The 20,769-nt window shown below is 30.8% G+C and overlaps 4 protein-coding genes across 9 annotated transcripts in view; 3 read left to right on the top strand and 1 right to left on the bottom strand.

The window, feature by feature from the left end:
* The window catches only part of LOC101505212 (ferric reduction oxidase 8, mitochondrial), a 3,802-nt gene extending 2,134 nt beyond the window's left edge, over positions 1–1,668 (bottom strand). The window contains exons 1-5 of the mRNA XM_073363327.1: positions 1,446–1,668; positions 1,230–1,323; positions 955–1,140; positions 443–680; positions 2–147 (exon numbers count right to left, since the gene is read on the bottom strand). Of these exons, the coding sequence (XP_073219428.1) occupies positions 2–147; positions 443–680; positions 955–1,140; positions 1,230–1,323; positions 1,446–1,602 (821 nt within the window). The 5' untranslated portion in view covers positions 1,603–1,668. The remainder of the gene's footprint in view (position 1; positions 148–442; positions 681–954; positions 1,141–1,229; positions 1,324–1,445) is intronic.
* A 4,258-nt stretch (positions 1,669–5,926) lies between these two features.
* On the top strand, positions 5,927–8,228 carry LOC101488856 (U-box domain-containing protein 35-like). The gene is made up of 5 exons (XM_012711944.3): positions 5,927–6,472; positions 7,258–7,376; positions 7,470–7,588; positions 7,723–7,913; positions 7,998–8,228. The coding sequence occupies exons 1-5, from the start codon at positions 6,019–6,021 to the stop codon at positions 8,024–8,026; spliced, it is 912 nt and encodes a 303-aa protein (XP_012567398.1). The 5' UTR covers positions 5,927–6,018; the 3' UTR covers positions 8,027–8,228.
* A 1,770-nt stretch (positions 8,229–9,998) lies between these two features.
* Positions 9,999–14,759, top strand: LOC101505535 (DEAD-box ATP-dependent RNA helicase 20). 5 transcript variants are annotated; one of them, XR_012161283.1, is made up of 11 exons: positions 9,999–10,288; positions 10,408–10,967; positions 11,088–11,267; positions 11,358–11,519; positions 11,614–11,768; positions 12,493–12,585; positions 12,781–12,866; positions 12,944–13,170; positions 13,369–13,560; positions 13,808–13,895; positions 14,038–14,176. XR_012161283.1 is itself a non-coding variant. In XM_004515816.4 (10 exons), exons 1-10 carry the CDS (start codon positions 10,233–10,235, stop codon positions 14,466–14,468), a joined length of 1,869 nt encoding a protein of 622 aa, XP_004515873.1. In that variant the 5' UTR covers positions 10,000–10,232; the 3' UTR covers positions 14,469–14,759. The 5 variants fall into 5 exon arrangements, 1 of the variants encoding a protein (XP_004515873.1); XR_012161282.1 differs by having other exon boundaries at positions 13,369–13,895; XR_012161284.1 differs by lacking the exon at positions 13,808–13,895 and having other exon boundaries at positions 14,038–14,175.
* Positions 14,760–16,209: 1,450 nt separating this feature from the next.
* On the top strand, positions 16,210–18,696 carry LOC101506293 (uncharacterized). Of its 2 annotated transcripts, none has more exons than XM_004515817.4 (2): positions 16,210–16,485; positions 16,571–18,696. In XM_004515817.4, exon 2 carries the CDS (start codon positions 16,622–16,624, stop codon positions 18,437–18,439), a length of 1,818 nt encoding a protein of 605 aa, XP_004515874.1. In that variant the 5' UTR covers positions 16,210–16,485; positions 16,571–16,621; the 3' UTR covers positions 18,440–18,696. The 2 variants fall into 2 exon arrangements, with proteins under 2 accessions (XP_004515874.1, XP_073219951.1); XM_073363850.1 differs by having other exon boundaries at positions 16,558–18,696.
* The last annotated feature ends 2,073 nt before the right edge of the window (positions 18,697–20,769 follow it).

Below are 20,769 nucleotides of genomic sequence, written 5' to 3'. Positions count from 1 at the left end.
GAGTGTATACAAATGATGGGTGTAGTAGAAAATTTCAAACTTTCTTCTTCTAATTTGGGGAAGTGAAGTAACCCATAAAACTAGTCCAATAACAAGTGCAATCTCCCCAGCAAGGTATATACGCCCTGTCTTATGCCACTTCCAAATCTGTTTCAAAAATATGAGCTAATCACTATGTACTTGTGAAGTACTAACACATGCACCAAACACGACCCTAACACCAATGATATATTAAGAAAATGTAAAATATTAAATGTAATCATACGTGTTAATGTCTAATGTCGGACAACAAACACATCCTTCATTTGAAGTGTTTATGCTACATGGCTCTAGAGTAGCACAAGCACTGAGTGCATATACAATGAATATTGAAAAATTTGGCTGATAGATAATAAAGGGCTTCCAAATTAAATTTAACCGACGGAAATGATTTAAACTTCACCTCATGCTGTATGTGGTGGCTAACACCCCAAACAAACAAAGTGCTGATTCCATGAATTGTAGCAAAAAGTATCATTGCAGTTCCAACCCATGTGTGATACTTAACTGAAGCTTCAAACTGAATGCCAAGTATTCGAAATAGAGACAACCCTCTTAAAATTGGAAGAAGAAGCAAAGCCAAACATGCTTCTGCTAGCAAACCAAACCGGGTTGCTACTCTAAGATACTTAAGTTGCCATCTGAAAGTAAGGTAAACATGCATTTAGGCCTTATTTGGATACACAGTTTAATTAAACGCTTACACAGCATAAACACTTAACACAAAAGTGTTTATGTATAAGTTAATTCTTTAACATAAAATTAATATAAAATTGAAGAGATTTAAGTTGAAAATTGCTTATGTTCATGTCATAAGTTGTTTCTATAACTCTACCAAACAAACTCAGTGTTTATGCTAGTAGATAAACTCGAATAAGTCAATTCAAATATGTTACTAGATCCAAAAACACTTACATGTTCAATTTCAATGATTTGTCTGGCATCAATTTCTTGAAATCATTAGAAATACGAGCATAAAAAGTCCATGCCAAGAATACCATAAAAAGGAAAGCTATCAATATTTCAACACTGGATAAGATTCCAAACACACTGTTCACCACTAGTTGATTTGAGAACACAATTGATGACCTCCTTGCACTTCTGCAGTTTATAATTTCAATCGAGGAAATAAATTTTTGAAGTGAAACTTTCATAATTTCATTCAAGTAATTGATAATGATATTAAATACCTGCTTTTATGATATCTAGCTTTCAAATCCAATAAAAGAAGTCCAATTATAGCAATAGCAATTACAGGAAATGTATAAACAACAAAGTTTAGACCTGCAAAAGACCTAATTAGCATTTCATTGAAATTATTGAAATTTCATGAGTTTTTATTGAAAATTAGAAAAAGTTTCATGCAAGAGAAACACAAATTGAGATTTTAGGTGTATATAACATACCATAGTATCCAAAAATTGTATTATTGGCACTTTGTTCTGCATGTTTCCATGTTGTTGTCCATACTTGGGTTGGCTTTAGAAGCCAAAGAGAAATCCAACCTGCGCTTATGAAAATAATCAGCAATTTTAGAATAGCAAGTAAAGTGGCGTTTGCCATCTTTGACTACACTGCCACGCTGCAGGTTTTTTTCTCTCTACTTCATTTATAATTTATGATATGCTTAAGATCCATTTTATAATGGGAATCTAAAATAAAGATTGGTGTGCGAAGATCAAATCTAGCCCCACTGCCACACTACCATTGAGTGCATGTCACTTACAAAACCATTTCCTATAATTAAGCAAACTAAGGTGACAGAATTTTATGTTCCTATTTGTTTATATTCTATTATTAAAAAAATTAATTAAAAAGATTGTAAATGGATTTATATAAAAAAGATTTTAAAAAAATAAATAAAAGTATCTCAAAATATATTCTAATTTTAATAACAACAAATATCTTAAAAACATAAATTCTTAAATTCACTTTTGACCATCTAAATATTGAAATTGTATCATCATAATTTTATTTTTGTGTGTGTAGTTTTGCAGCTCTATATTTCTCATTTTTTTTAATTTGACGGTCCTCTTAATTTTCTCTTTATTTTACATAAAGGTGGTACATTTTAATGATGTGGATACCAACTCATAGTGTGTCACTTTCATCTATGGGTAAAAATTAAATGATAATCTATGGCTATTAATTTTAAAAAGCATAAATATAAAGAACAAAATTGATAAAAATAAAATGAGACCCTAAAATCACACAATCACAAATTTGATATCAAAAGTAGATTTAAGTCAAATATATCTGTTCTAAATTTAATTAAAAGTTCTTATTCTATAAAAAGAAATGTTCTTGTAAAAAGAAATGTTTTCCTTGTTTGCCTTAAGGTTTTTTCTGTAAACACGTCAATAAAAGTCCGTTAAAGCCTTGCATGTCAAGTTAGAAAATTTTGACAAAGATATAAGATATTAATTTGTAAAGTTAGTCACAAATGTTAGCATAGTAAAAGTGTAAATTTAAAAATTAATACTTTCGTCAAAATCTTATAAAACACACAGTGACTTAGAGATTTATTTAATCTAACTTTATAAGAGGAATGAACCATACATTACATCGACAATAATTAAGAATAATTGATTTTATCATCTATTTAATACTTATAATAAATATAATTAAAAAATCACATAATCAACAGTTTGAGATTGATTATTTAAATTTTTTTAATTTAATTATATTTTTTATTTTTTTTTATTAATTTATAAAATTAATCTTTTATTTTTAAGAATTGACGGTTTTGGCATCTCTTTTAAATTTTATAACTAAAAATTGATGTTTGAAAATATTTTTAATAACGAAATATATAATTTCATAATGTATGAACATCTAAATGTATAATTATTTATATATTTTTTATTAAATTATAAAAATAAAAAAATTTATAAGTTAAAATTAAATTTTTTTAAAAAATTTATTACAATTTTACAACTATTAATCATTCAATATATTACGTCGTTTAAAATATATCATATTATTAATTTTTAATCAAAAAATTTAAAGAAAAAATAAAAACCGTCGATTTTTATTTTATCAACGTCTCACGTACGACGATAATGCATGTTTTAAGAGGTCGAAAAGGCAATATTTAAACGGGAGATGGCACAACTTTGTTCTTCTTTTTCATCATTTAGAGATTGATGGAATTCACAATTAGTGGTTCACGATTGCGATTTGTTGTGATTATTAAAGCATTAAGTACAGAGCGGAATGATGGTACTAGCTACGAGTGATGAGTCTATGAGAGAGCTTTATTTATTGGATTAAATTAGTTACAATAATTATAAATTTAATAATCACATTACATAAGTAACTATTAATCATTCAATATATTACGTCGTTTAAAATATATCATATTATTAATTTTTAATCAAAAAATTTAAAGAAAAAATAAAAACCGTCGATTTTTATTTTATCAACGTCTCACGTACGACGATAATGCATGTTTTAAGAGGTCGAAAAGGCAATATTTAAACGGGAGATGGCACAACTTTGTTCTTCTTTTTCATCATTTAGAGATTGATGGAATTCACAATTAGTGGTTCACGATTGCGATTTGTTGTGATTATTAAAGCATTAAGTACAGAGCGGAATGATGGTACTAGCTACGAGTGATGAGTCTATGAGAGAGCTTTATTTATTGGATTAAATTAGTTACAATAATTATAAATTTAATAATCACATTACATAAGTAGTAATATTTTATATTGTTTTTTACAAAAACAGTATTAACTCATTTTCATATTAGTAAGAAGTTGCTTAATTAATAAGTACATGTTAGAAATATCAATAAAGGAATTAAGATTCATTAGATGTGGAGCTACATGACTTAACATATGAGTACCTTCATTGGCAGGCTAGAGATGGAACTACTATCAATTTCTCTTTGTAAACAAGCATGGTTGAACTCAAGAGAGAAATAATTAAAGAAAAAAATAAAATTTAAAATAATTATTTTAAAAATTATTTTTACAATTAGAGTATAATGTATTTTTATATAGTGTTATTAATGTAATTAAGCTAACAACTTCTATTTAACCATAAATAATTTTAAATACCTCTAATAGTCCTTGTAAATTGGAAGTATGTAACAACATTTCTAATTTAGAAAGAACAATACAAGAAAAAGAAAAATACAATGAAACTAATGAAAAAAAATTATAAGAAAAAAAATACAAATCATAATTATTTCAGCTAAACAACAAAATTCATATAGAAAGTGGTAGCGGCCGATGTGCATAACTCTCGTCGAAGTCTTCGGTCCATTTTGGACTAACTTAAAAATCTTTCGGCGCTCCATGACATTCACTCCAATATTGAATCAAGAATTCCAACATTGGATCTTGTCAAATATGACTAACAAAATTTAACCATAATATGATGGAATCACAAAGAGAATAAGAACCGTTTAACACCATAGGGTAAAAAAAAACAAAAAAAATGGTAATTGTTTTACTACCCTATGGTAGAATCACAAAGAGAAAACCAACAATGGCTAAAAATAATGAAATTATAGTGAAATATATCACTAACCCATATTCAATTTTGAATCTACAAATGTTATACAATCAAGTTAAAAAAGAATGAAGAATCACAAATTTAGATTCAAAATGAGGAAGAAAAGATAAAGAAAATTTGAAAAAGGAATATAGCGGAATAATTATTATTACTCTGATACCATATTAAGAAACATGGTTGAGCCTAACAAAGAGATAAATAATCAAAGAGAAAAATAAAACTTGAAATGATTATTTGAAGAATTATTTTTACAATTAGAGTATGATGCACTTTTATCTAGTATTATTAATGTAACTAACCTAACAATTTTTATCTATCCATAAGTAATTTTAACTACCTCTAATACTTTTTAAATAAACTAAACTTGAAAGTTTTTTAATATGACCAAATGAATTTAGCTTGTCTAATAATACACGTTGAAATATCAATATAGAGATTGAGATTAGTTAGAGATGAAATTACATTGGATAACATGTTATTAATTTCAGTGTTTTGTTTTTAAAATTAATTTTTTTTATAAGAAACAAAAAGAATATTTTTTTTAATGAAAAAATATAAAGAATATTTCATCCATGAATACGAAAAATTAATCCCACTATAAATTAATACAAATTAGGCATTTTTTTTTTGACACAAATTAGGCAAACAATGAGAAGATACATCAAGTGGTACATACGCAATCTGAATCCTTAATAGGAAAATTTATCTACATTCTCTGGACTTCTCTAATTGAGGAGATAGCTACTAGAAGTTTTCTCGAATTTGAGTGATTCGTTCATCAAAGTCAATCCAATCAATATTTTACTCAAACTCGTTCAAGTGTGGGTCCAATTCAAACCAATCCGTTCAAACTCGAAATTATTTGGTTTGAGTCATAGATTTTTTATTTTCTATTTATGAACTCGCAAGCCCAACCTATTTTACTCAATCCAAACCAATAAATTATGATTAGATCGAATTACAAATTTAGCTAAAATCGACTGAATCTGTCCCACAAACACTCTTAATGATTAGAGAATTAGAGAGAGTGTAGAAAGATTTTGGCGTAAAGGATCCACATCCCGTACATACTAAATATTACTCAAATCTCAAATACAAATAAAATTAAAAAAAAAATTAATGTATCTTATTCAAAATTTATAGTATATTCATTTTTTTTTAATTTACTTTTGGTTAAATTGGTTAAATGTGAGGAGTAGTTAAAATACCGAGTTTCTACAAAGAATGGAAGGCAAGGGTCAGCATAGAATGACATATCCAATGAGTTGCTAATATTGACAAAAGAGTACAGCAAAAAATATGCATGCAATGCAATTAGACAAAAGAGAATCTATTTTCTTCACTTATTTTGAGGCTTCGATAGCAACAACCTCTTCATACAGTTCCAATTTAATTAGATTCAACCAATTCATTAAAATGTTATTAACCAAGGAAATATCATAGAGACACAAAGACATGGAAAATGTGGATCGCACCCCACTAGAAGCAAAACATTACTATTCAAAATCAATATGGTGGCCAGAAGAACCACACAAATGTGAAACAGATTTTAACGGCTATAGCTTCCAAGAAATAGTGACACCAGAAATTTCTGAAACATTTGGAGAACTCAAAAGTTTAACAAGTAACAGAAACAGAGTTAATGAGATAGTGCCAGAGGATGATAGTGAAGAAAATGGTGACTTTGGTCCTTACACTAGACAGATGTTGTCAACAGAAATTGTGGAAATAGTCGAGGATGGAAAGAGCATAACAATCAACAAAGATAGAAGGGTTGATGATCTTTATGTTGCTGTTGGAGAAGATGATTTGGATGTTGTGAAATGGGCTCTTGATCATGCTGTTTCTCCTGGTGCTAGGATTTTTCTTGTTCATGTCGCTCCTCCAATTACATTGATTCCTACGCCAGGTAACACACCTAACCTTAATTTCTATCTTTTTACTCATTTTTATAGGAATACTGTTCCACTTGACCTTATAGATTAGTCCTGTAGCAATTATGCTACTTTATGAATCATTTACAAAAGATACAACACTAACAATAACAAGAACCTGCTGACACTAATAATATTTTTTTAAAATAATCGAATGTAGTCACACATGTCATACACCAAACATATTTTTAATTTAGAGTGGCGTTAGCCTTCTCTATACATGTTTTTACTTGTTAGTTTTGCTAGTGTTGCGATTGTGTAACAAAACTAAGTTTTACTTTGTAAATAAAACTCAAATTAGTTTTGAGGTGAACTAATGAATTGTGGCACTACCACCTGCATGCCCAACTTATTTTGGCAGAGAGAAATTTGCGATGTCATATTTTTAAAGTTATGACAAAAAATCATAAATCTTTGTAATTTTAAACGAGAGATTAACATAAAAATCAGAAGTCTTTTTAGACTAAACTAAATAATTATTTTAAACAAAAATAAAAATTGAAAATAAAAATTATAGTAGCTATAATTTTGAGCAGACAATAGTGCACACATTATACATCGCATTTATTTGTGACGAGAGTATGCATTACAAAAAACTAAAAAATAATTGGAAATGCATTGTGGTTAAAAGTTAAAAGAAAGTAATTTAAGTTCAACCAAGTGTTTAGTGCTCCACTTTGTTTAGTGGTCCGCTTTATGATTATATTTTCTAAGTGATGTGTTGTTACTAATAATGATAATGATAATATAAATGTGATAGTTGGGATGTTTGAAAGAAGTCAACTAACCCCACAACAAGTAAGACGATATGTGAATGAAGTGAACCATAAAAGGAAAGATATTTTGCAAAAGTACATCCAGCTGAGTACTGAAGCCAAGGTAATGGTTATGAATTGTGATGATATTGACCACAACACAAACCATAATCCAAAATTGATCTCTTGTCCACATGTTGTTCTTTTTCTATCCCAGGTAACGGCAGAAACGTTGCTTCTGGAAAGCAAATACAGAGGAAAAGCTATTCTGGACCTCATCTCTATTCTTAACATAACAAACCTTGTATTTGGAATCAAAAAGCTACCCTGCACATGGTCTGCTACCACTTATTTAGATGGGATTCATTAATTGTTCTCCTGTTTTAAATTGAAACTAAGTAACAGGTTAAGGAATTAATATTTGTCTTTTCACTAATTAATGATTTTAAATTATGTATATGAATTAACAGGCGCAATGATAAATTGAGCGAAGTAGAGTTGGTTAAGAAAAATGCACCAAAGACATGTGATGTTACCTTGGTTTACAATGGCGAATTGTTTGTGTCTGATGCTTGTATGCATAACTTGCCATCCCACGGCTTATTATCACTAAATAAACATCACTCAAAACGCAATTTCTTTCAGTGTATATGCTTTTCAGGCAAGTACTGGAGGTATTTATTTAGATATTTATCTTCTTGCTTTTAATTTTATACTCTATCAATTGCCTTTCCTTTGCTTACAGGATGCACAAGTGAAGACAAAGATAACTAGTAACGCTTTGTCGAAAAGGTGACCTCAGAGTATAAGCCATCGAGCTTGCTCATTAATTCATTTGCTGAATCAGAAATCAACTTTCAGTAATGTGGACGTAGCTTTTGTTAACTGATCTGTTACATTGTATAGCTTTATTTATTTAGTTACAAGATTATATAAGTTTTTATTCAACAGTTCAATTTTAAAATTTTGTCTTTCATTTTTTTTTAAATTATATTTTTTCAGTTTTTACAAAATTACTATTGTTAGCAATTTTGGTGTGCGTTGAAATGGCTAATATATATTTTTTAATATCTTTTTTGCATATATATATTTTCTAATGTTAAAAAAATATATGGAGTATAAAATAACTTATAATTAATTACCTTAATCACTTAAAATAGTTAAAAATTTAATTAGAGTAGAGATAGTTTTAAAATAAGAGTTTAATGATCGTATACCAATAAAAGTTATAATTATATAAGAGATGATGAACTGTCAATGTCAATGTAAAATTAATTTATATTGACAATGCATATTATTTTTTTTCTTAAAATAAATAATGTATATATCTCCATACATGCAACAAAATTCCAATCAAATATCATTTTTAACTATCAAATTTCATCAAAATATGCTATTTATTTTCAATACATAGTAATAAATTAACTAATATAAGGGGAATGTAACAAAAAAAAACTAATATAAGTGGAAGATATTAATTTACTAATCCAACCCAAGTTGTCCCCCATTGAATGGGATAAAAAAACACAAACAAATTTAAAACAAGATGTATTTAAGCTATATTACATAATTAACATATCCTATCAGCAAAAAACAAACTATTCTATCTAAAAATAATACCAAAATTTGGTATGACATTTTCTTCCTAATTCTATCGTTCATTATTTTATTATAATTTTATCCCTTAATATACAATTAAAAAAATTGAATTGTTAAAATATCTATTATACATTTAAATAAAATGTAACTAAGTGTTAGTATAATATTTTTTTCTTCCACTTTTAACCTTCTTTCAAACTACAATATATATAATTTTATCTTTGCTTAATGATTAAAATAATTCAATTTTAAATCATAAAATTATATTTTGTAATTTCGATATTTTTATCAATAAAAATAGACATGTATTGTACAATTGCTTCAAAAAATATATTATAAGATTACTTTTATAAATAAATATATGTTAGATATGTTTTAAAATGTTTAATTTCAATTTTTTACTAAAAATAAAAAAATGAAAAATGAAAACAAAAAACATATGACGTTCAAAAAATTTCTTTTCTTTTTACTTCTTAAAAAATTTATTTTCAGCAAGAACTTATATGGTGAAAATATAAAAACTTTTCATATAGTGTAAATATTTGAAGATTTAAGAACAAAATAAAATATTTTGAGATTTTATCAAATTTACATATATTTATAGAAAAAGAGACACACATAAAATTAATTTTAAAATAATTGTTGGAGAAAATAATTTATCAAGATACATTTGATGAAGAGAGTATTATTTTAATTGAGTGCAAATTAAAATAAAAAGATAGTATTGATGATCACTCCACATTAAAATTCTCACTATTTTTTTTTTTGTACATATATTCTATTCAAGAACATTCCTCCACATTTTGGGCGCTTTTAATAAATGTAATAAAGAAAAAGGAATTATATGATAATTGAACATTTTTTCAAAAAAAAAGGAAAGAATCGTTTTATTCATTGAAATTATAGAACACTCTCATTTTAATTTATAACTAATAAAAAAACTCAAATGAGTAATTGAGTTATCATAATAATCAATTAAGATTAATTTATTTTTATAAAAAATATTAAAAAATATAACATAATATTAAAATAATCGTTAATATGCATAGTGTTTTTTTAGTCGAAATAAAATGACAGTGTTTTATAACTAAAATAAAACAAATGTATGAATAATATATTTTTGCGCTTACTATATAAAAAAAAAGTATTTTTGTGCTTGAGATTGTGTGTGGCTTTATACCGAGCTTTAGAATATTGGCGCGTGAGATCGGCATTTAACGGCGGTGGTGCTGATATTCAAGAGGCTACCGCGAAGACCCAACTCTCCTCTTATAGCGTGACTGTCTGTTGTAGTATTCATATTCATATCCTCTTTATTATTTCTCCTAAATTCATCACCTTCTCAAATTGAACTTTTTCGTAAACCCTAGCTTCTTACACCATGAACCCCTACGATGATAGATACTCCGATGCTACTTCTTTTCGCGGCCGTCGCAGGTACCGTACTTTATATTATCAAGTTTCTCTATTTTATTAATATATTTTCTTTTCTTTTTCCGATTATTAGAATGAAAAACAATAAAACAAACACGTTTTTTTGTGTGTTATCGTTGTAGTGATCTAGTTGGACCTATGCCGCCGCCTAATTTTGGCCGCGGCGGTCCTGCTCCCTACGGTGCTCCTTATGTATCCCATGGACCCACCGGTTTTGGATCCGCACCCGTTACTCCGATTCCTCACTTTCTGCCTCCTCCTGGTGGATTTAGCGTAGGTCGCGGCGGTGGTTTTGGTCCTAGATTTGGTAATGGTCACGCGAGTGATAGAAAATATGACACGGGTCGTCACGTTGGTGGCAGCGGTGGAAGAGGTCGTAGCAGTGGTAGAGGCGGTGGTGGTTTTAGAGGCTCTGGCAGAGGAGGGAGTGGAGGGAGAGGCGGTGGGTTTGGAGGTAGACACGGTGGTGGTTCTTCGAAGGATGACTTGAACAACATTAATCTTCCGAAGCAAGATTTTAGGAATTTGGTCCCTTTTCAGAAGAACTTTTATGTTGAAAGCTCTTCGATAGCAGCTATGTCTGATCATCAAGTTATGCATTATCGAGCTAGTAGGGATATTACTGTGGAAGGGCATGATGTTCCGAAACCAATTCGGGGTTTTCATGAGGCAAATTTTCCTGGTACTTTAGTTGTTTATTATGCTCCTTGTGTTTGTTTGTATTTATTGATTGATTGGTTGCTTTTTTTTTTTTCATTTTGCTACTTTCTTTGTTTGATCATGTATTCTATTGGGATGTTAGATCACTGCCTTGAGGCCATTGCCAAGTTGGGTTTTGTTGAGCCAACTCCAATTCAGGCTCAGGGTTGGCCTATGGCTCTTACTGGTAGAGATTTAATTGGCATTGCTGAGACCGGCTCCGGTAAAACTTTGGCTTATCTACTTCCTGCTTTAGTGCACGTCAGTGCACAACCTCGACTGGGTATGTATTGGTATCCTTGTTTAATCTGTCAACTATAATATGGTTTCTATTTTATCAGTGGTTTAATGGATGTGTTTGATGTTTTTTCAGTACAAGGGGAAGGTCCCATTGTCCTGGTTTTAGCACCGACTAGAGAGTTAGCTGTTCAAATTCAACAAGAAGCTATGAAATTTGGGTCACGAGCACATCTTAGATGTACATGCATTTACGGAGGTGCCCCAAAGGGCCCTCAAATTCGCGACCTAAGAAATGGTACTTGTTTTGCTTTATGTAAATGAATGTTTTATTTAATATTGATCAATATTGTGGAACATGAACATGATTATTAACGTTTGGTGCTTGACAGGTGTTGAGATTGTTATTGCTACTCCTGGTCGTCTAATAGATATGTTGGAAGCTCAACACACAAACCTGCAGAGAGTGACATACCTTGTCTTGGATGAAGCTGATCGAATGTTGGATATGGGATTCGAACCTCAGATTCGGAAGATTGTAAACCAGGTAGGTACTGTTTGTGACCAACCTGTAATTAGTAAGTAGTGCTGAAAAAACCTAGAATCTGATTCATTTGTCATGGACCATATTGTTGATACAAATTTCTCTCGGACCATGGTTCCTCTGCCTTATGGTTCAGAACAACAAGAAGCTAGAAAATAATAAAATATGCAGGAAGGAGGGAAAACGATGAAAATAAACAGCAAACTAGAAGCAACATTAAGAGCCTAAAAGATTCCCCTGTTCTGCAGTATTTTCCTGGCTTTCCATTTGTCCTTTCTAGTTTCTTTTAACGATTACAAATTACAATCCAGAAGTGGGGATGTTCTGCTCCACCTTCCTCTAAGGAATTCCTTTCATTATGATTATTTTAAAAGTTTATATTTAATTACTTCAGTTGATGTGATCACTAGAAACTGTCCTGTTAGGTTACTGCTAGAAGTGTGATATATGCAACCCTCATTTTAGGTCACTTCACAGTTCGCACTGGGAGGTTAACGTCAAGTTGGCTCCCTAAGATGGCAAGTGTATCTTTCATATACTCCCATAAAGATATATGGTATCCTACCAAATGAAAATTGTCGACTTATTTTGTATTTATTACCATACTTTTCATTTAAATCAAATTTGGCTATTAAGTTATTTTGAACTGCTGATACTGTTGTAGCATATTGAAACTGTTAGCTTTAGAGGTGTACAGTTAGTAACATTTGGTGATTTGAAATAACAGATTCGACCAGATAGGCAGACATTGTACTGGAGTGCAACGTGGCCAAAGGAGGTTGAAACTTTGGCAAGGCAGTTTCTGCACAACCCATATAAGGTTACTTGAATAGCATTCTCGATTCGTTTGTATACTATCACTTATGCATAACTGACTTTTTATAAAATCAATATGTATTTGTAAATTATTGATTTTTTTTCCAAAAAGTTATTGTGCTATGAGTTAACTTAATTGAACCTCATTTAGATGATTGTTGATCAGTGTATTTTCCTATGGGATATTGTGATCTTGTAGGTAGTTATTGGGTCACCATATCTGAAAGCAAATCAATCTATAAATCAAGTTGTTGAAGTTGTCACCGACATGGAGAAATATAACAGGTTTGTATTCGCATAGCTAATATATAGTGACCGATGTTTTTGTTTGCCAAATTAAAACTTTGATATTGCTAATGCAGATTGCTCAAGCTGCTGAAAGAAGTAATGGATGGGAGCCGGATTCTAATATTTACAGAAACAAAAAAAGGATGTGACCAAGTTACAAAACAATTGAGAATGGATGGATGGCCAGCATTATCTATCCATGGTGATAAAAACCAGGCTGAAAGAGACTGGGTTTTGGCTGAATTTAAGAGTGGCAGAAGTCCAATAATGACTGCCACTGATGTTGCTGCACGGGGTCTTGGTAGGGCACTGTGTGTTTAGAATATTAGGATATTTGGTATAGGTCTAAAACATAACCATAGGCGAGTTGGCCGGCTGCTTTCCAGTTCCCCTTGATATAATTTGTGGTTTGGGTGTGTGTGGGGGTCATAATTTGAGTTTGTTGGAAGTGCCTATAACTTGACCAGGGGATTAATGAGATGAAATTGTTTTGCTGCAGTCAGTAGACCGCATGATGCAGTTAATTTGGGGACTGTCATTTTAAAGATGTCAAGTTATATGGAGGCCTAAGGCAGAGTTCCTTTGATATGGCTGGGATATTGATCTATTATTTTGGATGTAGTATGCCATGTATGATCCTGTATTTCACGGGGCAGGTTAATGTGGCGATTTACTTGATTGACAAAACAAGGTAAGTTTATCAATAATTAGCCAGTGTTGCCTGAAGTCATACTAGTCATACTACTGTTGTCAGTTTTCTTAGAAATAGTCAAATTGATTGATCCCCATCCACTGTTTTGGAGCTGGTTAATTTGCCAGTGTTGCCTGAAGTCGCACTCATACTCGTCATACCACTGTTATCAGTTTTAGTTTAAATTGTCAGAAGTAGTCAAATGATTGATCCCCATCCACAATTATAGAGCTGGTTGTCTTTGCAGCCCGGTTGACTCATACATGCTTTGTTGATACTTGGATGTGGTAGATGGCAGTGATGGCGAAGCTGCTCCTTATCCCTGAAAGGTTCAGGTGGGCACATTGATGATATGAATGTGTTGACTTGAGTTTGATCTCTTGAATCTTATGGGGCAGGGATAAGGATATTTGCAGTTTTGTCCACTTATCAAACCTTGCACACAATTCCTAATGATGTTTTACTTATTGCTTGCAGATGTGAAGGATATAAAATGTGTGGTCAATTATGATTTTCCATCAAGCCTTGAAGATTATGTCCACCGAATTGGTCGAACTGGTCGTGCAGGGGCTAAAGGAACTGCATACAGTTTTTTTACCCGTGCCAATGCCAAGTTTGCTAGGGATTTGATTAAGATCTTACAAGATGCTGGTCAGGTTGTTAGTCCTGCATTATCTGAATTGTCTCGGTCAGCTGGTTCTGGTCAACATGGTAATTCTATTTCTTTTCTACATTGAAATCTGATTATTTTCTTTTTGGGATTATTTATAAGTAGTTGTTATCCTTTTTTAGGACCAAGGGGAGGCTTTCGCTCAAGAGGACGAGGAGGAGGCTATGGCAATCGGGGTTCAACGTCAGGATCCAATGCCATTCCTGTAGGTGGGAAGAGGCCTTGGCAGTTCATGTAGTTGGGTGCTAAGTCGATCCCTGAAGTTTTGTTTATTTGAAAGTAGTCATCGTATACTTCATTTTTTTATACTACATCTATTTGCCCGCTTGACATTTGAAACAACACATTAATTATTAGGTTATATAGGACGTTAAACAACTAATCTTCTAGTGACTGAAGTCAAAGAGGGATGTGCTGTAAATGATTGATGCATGTAAATTAGTTGGAGTGACCCATATTCGAGTAAGAATTGATTTTACCTTAAGTTATTCTAAGTGGAACGTAGAATTTAGAGTTTTTGTTTCTACAATTGATGTGTAGCTTCAAATTTATTTTTCAATCCACTTTACACGAATATTTTCTAAAGTCTATACATATGTGGAAAATGATTGTTGGGTGTAACGGTGTTAGCATAGCTGGAATCATTGCCTTCATCACATCGATGCTTTTGCTTGCTATTTTTGATAATAGAAAGACAAGGCAAATATGAATAATTAAAGAAGTAATGCAATGTGAGACGTGATAATCAATTCGGGAACTAACTTTAAAATGATATTGCTAGCTGGGGAGAGCAATTTGATTTGTTTGTCTTCTATTTAACCTAACATTTAGTTTGTTATTTATTTATTGACATGTCAAGTTTGTAAGATAGTTACAAGGTGGTTTTTTAATGGGTCTTATTGAATGGCTTGAGTGAGGGATGCGACTATTATAAGTTTATAACGAGGTAATAGAGGATTAAACAGAGCAAACTATACACCTAACACTGAGCTTTTGATAATCTATGTCTTTAATTACGTAAGACTATTTATTTTATTAACTTGCAATACATTCTTAATAAAACAATACGACTCCATTTTTGTTTGTTTTAGAAACCAGATCTCTTGCATAGGATGAAAAGATTGTACATAAATTTCACGAAGCGGATGTGTATAGATTAATGGATATGAATTGATGTATATTATGTTTGACAGTGGGAGTATCAATTACCAATTTCTAATTGGTATTGGTTCGACTCAAAATTTCTTTGTAATATTAATATGCATCGTTTCTTTTTTTAAACAATAATTTTTATACAAAATACTATTTCTATCCCAATGATTTATTTAAAAAAATAATTTATTTTAAAATGAATGTCTCTATCAATTTTTGTTGTAATAATAATTATTTTTAATTATATTATCTAATTAATTCTAAATATGTACTTTTAATATATTTCACTTTGTATTAATGATACTGATAAATATACAAATAACTTATAAGAATAATTTAATAATACTATTATTTTCTTTTTAATTTATATATATTTTTATTTTGTGAAATAATCAAATAAATCATTCACTATGAATAATTGAAATAGTATTTTTTATGTGAGTTAACGATGAGGTTATGGATATTTTATCTAAATTTTCATTTACATGTACTCTCTTCTTCTCATATTAGTGTAAAATATTTATTTATCTCATATTACTTGTCTATTTATATTATCAACGAAAATATTAATTAATTTATTTCAGCAATACATATTTATTTATTTATCTTAACACATTTATTTACCCTATTAACTACTATTAATAAAAATATATTAATAAATAAAACTTATTTTATCTTTAACGTCAACACAATAATAATTATTTTTAGAATTGTATCCGAGCAAAATGAGACATTTGTAATGTGGACGTAAAGAAACCCGTGTGCATTGACCATGAAGTCAAGTCAATTATATCATTAAAGAGATTCATTGCATCTTACGCTGTTCATTTAATTTTTTTGACAAGATCTTACTCTGTTATTTCTTACTACTTTCGTCCAAACTCTGTTCCTCTTCAATTTCATTGGAAACAACCACCATCCTTTAAAAAAGTTGCACTAAAATAAATTTATTAAAGAAAATTCCCCACTCTGCTTTTTACGAATGTTTGTTTGTGGGAGATATATATTAAATTAGTAATACTTGAAGCAGAAGCATCGTTTACAAAGGAGAAGGAAGGAGTGACATAAAATCATTGAAATCACCTTCGAGTTTACGTATAACAGTAAGGAATTATAATACTCTATTCTTCAACTTCATGTTTTTGTGTTTTTTCATTACTGAAGTTAATTAATAGAATATTTTTGCAGTATCAGTTTTCAAGTGTGTTTGAAGAGTGAGAAAGAAAGTAAAGTGGTTTGATGATGGGAAACCCTAACCCTAAGGTTGAAGAGGAAAAGAAGCTTGAAAAGGAGCTTTTAATACCAATCCTAATGGGAGAGGAAGTGATAAAACTAGCAGAGGAAGCAAAATCATCAAAAGTAGAGTGTCTTGAACTAGCGAAAAAGGTCAAATCACTCTGCGACAGTCTCCGAGGTGTCGTTCGAGTACTCTCAGGGAACCACCAATCGCTAAACGACAGACCAATCCGTCGTATGGTGAAAGAAGCATCAAAGAATCTCGAGAAGACGCTGGCACTCGTGCGAAAATGCAAAAAGCATGAAGGTATGGGAGTACTCACACACGTGTTAACGATAAGGAACACTAACGACTTTAGAAAAATATGGAACCTTCTAGAATCATCTAACGGCGATATAGTTTGGTTGCTTAGTATCGTTGAATCTAAAGGTACTAATCTTTCGTTACCTCCTATTGCAAGTAACGACCCAATTTTAGCGTGGGTGTGGACTTACATTTATACCCTTCAGCTTGGTAGCCCTAACGACCGAGCCGAAGCCGCAACTGAATTAGGTTCCCTTGCTAAAATTAATTACAGGAACAAGTTTATTATCATGGAAGAAGGTGGTGTTTTGCCTCTTTTAAAGCTTCTTAAAGATTCTGCTTTTCCTGATTCTCAATTTGCAGCTGCTAATGCTCTTGTTGATATTGTTTCTGATGATCAACAACAAAGGGTTGTTCGATTTCTTCTCGATAATCAAGTTGTTCCTGTTATTGTTCAGGTTTTGTCAGATGCTGCGTTTAGAGTGCGTGTTTCGGTTGCTAATTTGGTGTCTGCTATGGCTGATCAAGAGAACGTTGCGCGTGAGGAGTTTATACGAGCTAATGTGATTAAACCGGTTGTGTCGTTGTTGTCTATGGATATTGTGTTTGATGAATCTGTTGCGGCTCGAAATAGTATTCATTCGTTGGTTCTTAGTTTGTCTGAGGTTGATTCTGATTGTGGAAGTAGCAGAGGGAGTAGTAACAGCAACAATAGAAGGGATAGAGAAAGAGAGGGGGAGAGTTATGAGTTGAGGAATGATGTTAAAGTTAGTTGTGCTAAGGCTATTTGGAAACTCTCAAAAGGGTGTCTTTTGGCGTGTAGGAAGATTACTGAGACTAAAGGTTTGCTTTGTTTGGCTAAGATTATTGAGTTTGAGAGTGGTGAATTGAGGTTCAATTGTCTCATGGCTGTTATGGAAATCGCTACCATGGCTGAGTCCAATGTTAATCTTCGAAGGGGTGCTTTGAAGCTGACTGCGCCTGCGGCAAAGGCAGTTTTGGATCAGCTTTTGAGGGTGATTCGTGAAGAGAGCGATTTTGCATTGCTGATTCCGGCTATTAAGTCAATTGGTTCCTTAGCCAGAAACTTTCCTGGTAAGGTTCCTCATGTTCTTGGTCCTTTAATTTCACACCTTGGAAACAAGGATTTACATGTTGCAAGTGAAGTTGTTGTTGCATTGGTAAAGTTTGTGTGTGTCGACAATTACAACTGTGTCGACCATTCTAAGATTATACTTGAGCTTAATGGAATTCCCAAGCTAATGAATCTTCTGCAGATAAATGGTCATCAACAAGTGCATGGCCTAAAATTACTTTGTTATCTTGCATTAAATGTTGGAAATAGTAAGGTTCTTGAGCAAGAACGTGTCTTGAGTACTTTAGAGAAACTTGCTCGTCCTGTTCTAGCTCAAAATCCTGATTTGAAGGAACTTTTTGCAAAGGCTATACACCATCTCACACTTTTTCAGCCTGGAGTTCAATTGCAGAGACAACCCTTGGGATTGGAACTATTATAATTGCCACTGATTTAATTAAACAAAATAATAGTCCTTGTAAGTGTTTCAAATGGAAAAGGAAAGGTGTGCATTGTATTGTAATTATAAAATAATTTAAGATTTGCTGTTTTTTTTTTAATTTTTATTTTACATAGACTGTGATATTCTATAGTCCATCAAAACAATGGTCCTTATAAGTGTTTCAAATTGAAAAGGAAGAGTGTAATGTAACTAAATTAAATGATTTAAATAATGGTGATTGGTGATTGTTATTTTGATATAGACTGAATATCATCCAATTTATACATAAGACTGATGCCTGGTTATCTCAAAAAGACAAGTAGATTGACAAATTTGAGTCATGAAATATTGCATTTAGTTATAATATACCTCAAATTTAGACTTGATAACTTGACCGGCTTTTCTCTCTCGATTGTGACTTCTAGCACTCCCTTGTATCTATCCATTAAAGTAATGTTGTAGCCTCTAACACTTAACTATTTGGTTTCTGCTCTCCTATGTTCTGTTTTGAGTTGATGTTTACAATATATACATGTTTGAGCCCATATTTATTAGTTGTTATATGCTATACTCTCTTGTAAAGGATGTACATTAATACTATCTATGCAGATTAATATAGGATATTTGCATTTATTTGAAAAATAAAATAAATAAATAAAATAATGTCTTAAATTTTGTTTATATGTGACACAACAATTCATTATGCATTTCTTTCTCTGGACTTATACTTACATGTTTCTTCATATTCGGATTGTTTCTTCATAAATTTTTAGAGGGTTTTTTAATTTAAAAATGTTTAAAATTAGATAAATTTTCTTGACAAGTTATTTAGTGATTTTTTTGGAATGTTAAAAATAATGCTTTCCGGAAAAAATACACTAAAAAAAATTCTATACTTAAAAGCAACTTTTTTCAAAGTTGAAACAATTGTAGTGTTATGGCTCTATTTAATGCTACATTCCTACGTCTACACGAACTTTATTATATAAACATATATATTTGATGAAAAATTTCATATATAAAATCTGAAGTTAAAAAATGTTAATTTATTGCCTTTATCTGCTTGCAATGGGCAATAAACATCCCATTTGTTTGTATAGATGTTTATTTAAATCTCAATTTTCTCAATTACCTTTTCCTTTGCATTGACAAATTTTATCACTTAAATGTGCCATTTATTCAGGGTTCCCTTTGTAGATACTTAAATTCTTGCAGATATTATATATGACTAATCTGAAACCATGCATGCTTCAGGTCAATAGCTGCTTGTTAACAATTTTGGACTTTTGAAGCAAAAATATTATTATTAATATTTTATAAGAAGGTTAGGTTTCTTAGTGTTGGACCGTGAAAGGAGTCTCAAAATACAAGGGGTTATTACATTTGGACTAATAAGAGTAATTACAATTATTTTGTAGCATCGACACTTCTAATCTGATCGAAAATATATTCCGATATCGATATTAATTCATATTTATATCCGACATTGACACCTTAATTACATTAAATCAATTTATTTTTTTAAATTATTATTATAAATGTCAATATTTCAGTGTCTTGCAGCTCGTTTTCTGGACCGACAAGGTTAATATTTGGACAAACTGGTAATTGAAAGCGAAGTTTTATTGAACAATTTTATTTCACACCGGGTACATTTGCTAAATTGTTCTGAATATTTTAGTTTTTGCTTTTGCATTTCTTATTCTGAAAAGGACTTGGGGAATAGACGCGTAGGTCGAATCTCAGTCTTCAACATGGATGGCTGCATGCGGTTCTGTTTTTCCTTTGTGAGTTTAGGTATTCCTATCAAGGATACTCCTTAAGGGTTGTTATTTACATTTTGTAGCTTCATGAATTTCAGCACAAGGCTGTCATCATACAAATTACTTTCTGGAATTAGTGTGACAACTTCATTAGACCTAATCTGTTTATTGTTATTTAATGTCATTATCTGTCCATAATATTTTCTATTTGAAATAATTGTATCCATGTTATCATTTTTTTTTAATTACTAGAACGTTTATTTGTTGGATTTGAATCCTCTCATGTTTGATTATGTTCACCATTTTACCATTAAAGTGTATTAAAATTTACAAGTTAAAAGATTATAAGTGAGATCTAATACATTTTAATGGTGAAATAATAAATATGATCCTGTCATGTTTAATCCAAATCCTTTATTATTACTCTCTTTAAATTTAATTATAAGTAAAAGTAATTAATTGTACATAGATTAAGAATAATGATCACCTTCATTTCATTTCCTTATGCATGTATTCAAAATATACAGTTACATTTCTTGAACTACCCATTTTTTCATTTAATTTTGT

The sequence above is a fragment of the Cicer arietinum genome, chromosome 7, assembly GCF_000331145.2.
Source record: "Cicer arietinum cultivar CDC Frontier isolate Library 1 chromosome 7, Cicar.CDCFrontier_v2.0, whole genome shotgun sequence".
NCBI lineage: Eukaryota > Viridiplantae > Streptophyta > Magnoliopsida > Fabales > Fabaceae > Cicer > Cicer arietinum.
This window is presented reverse-complemented; position numbering and strand designations above follow the sequence as displayed.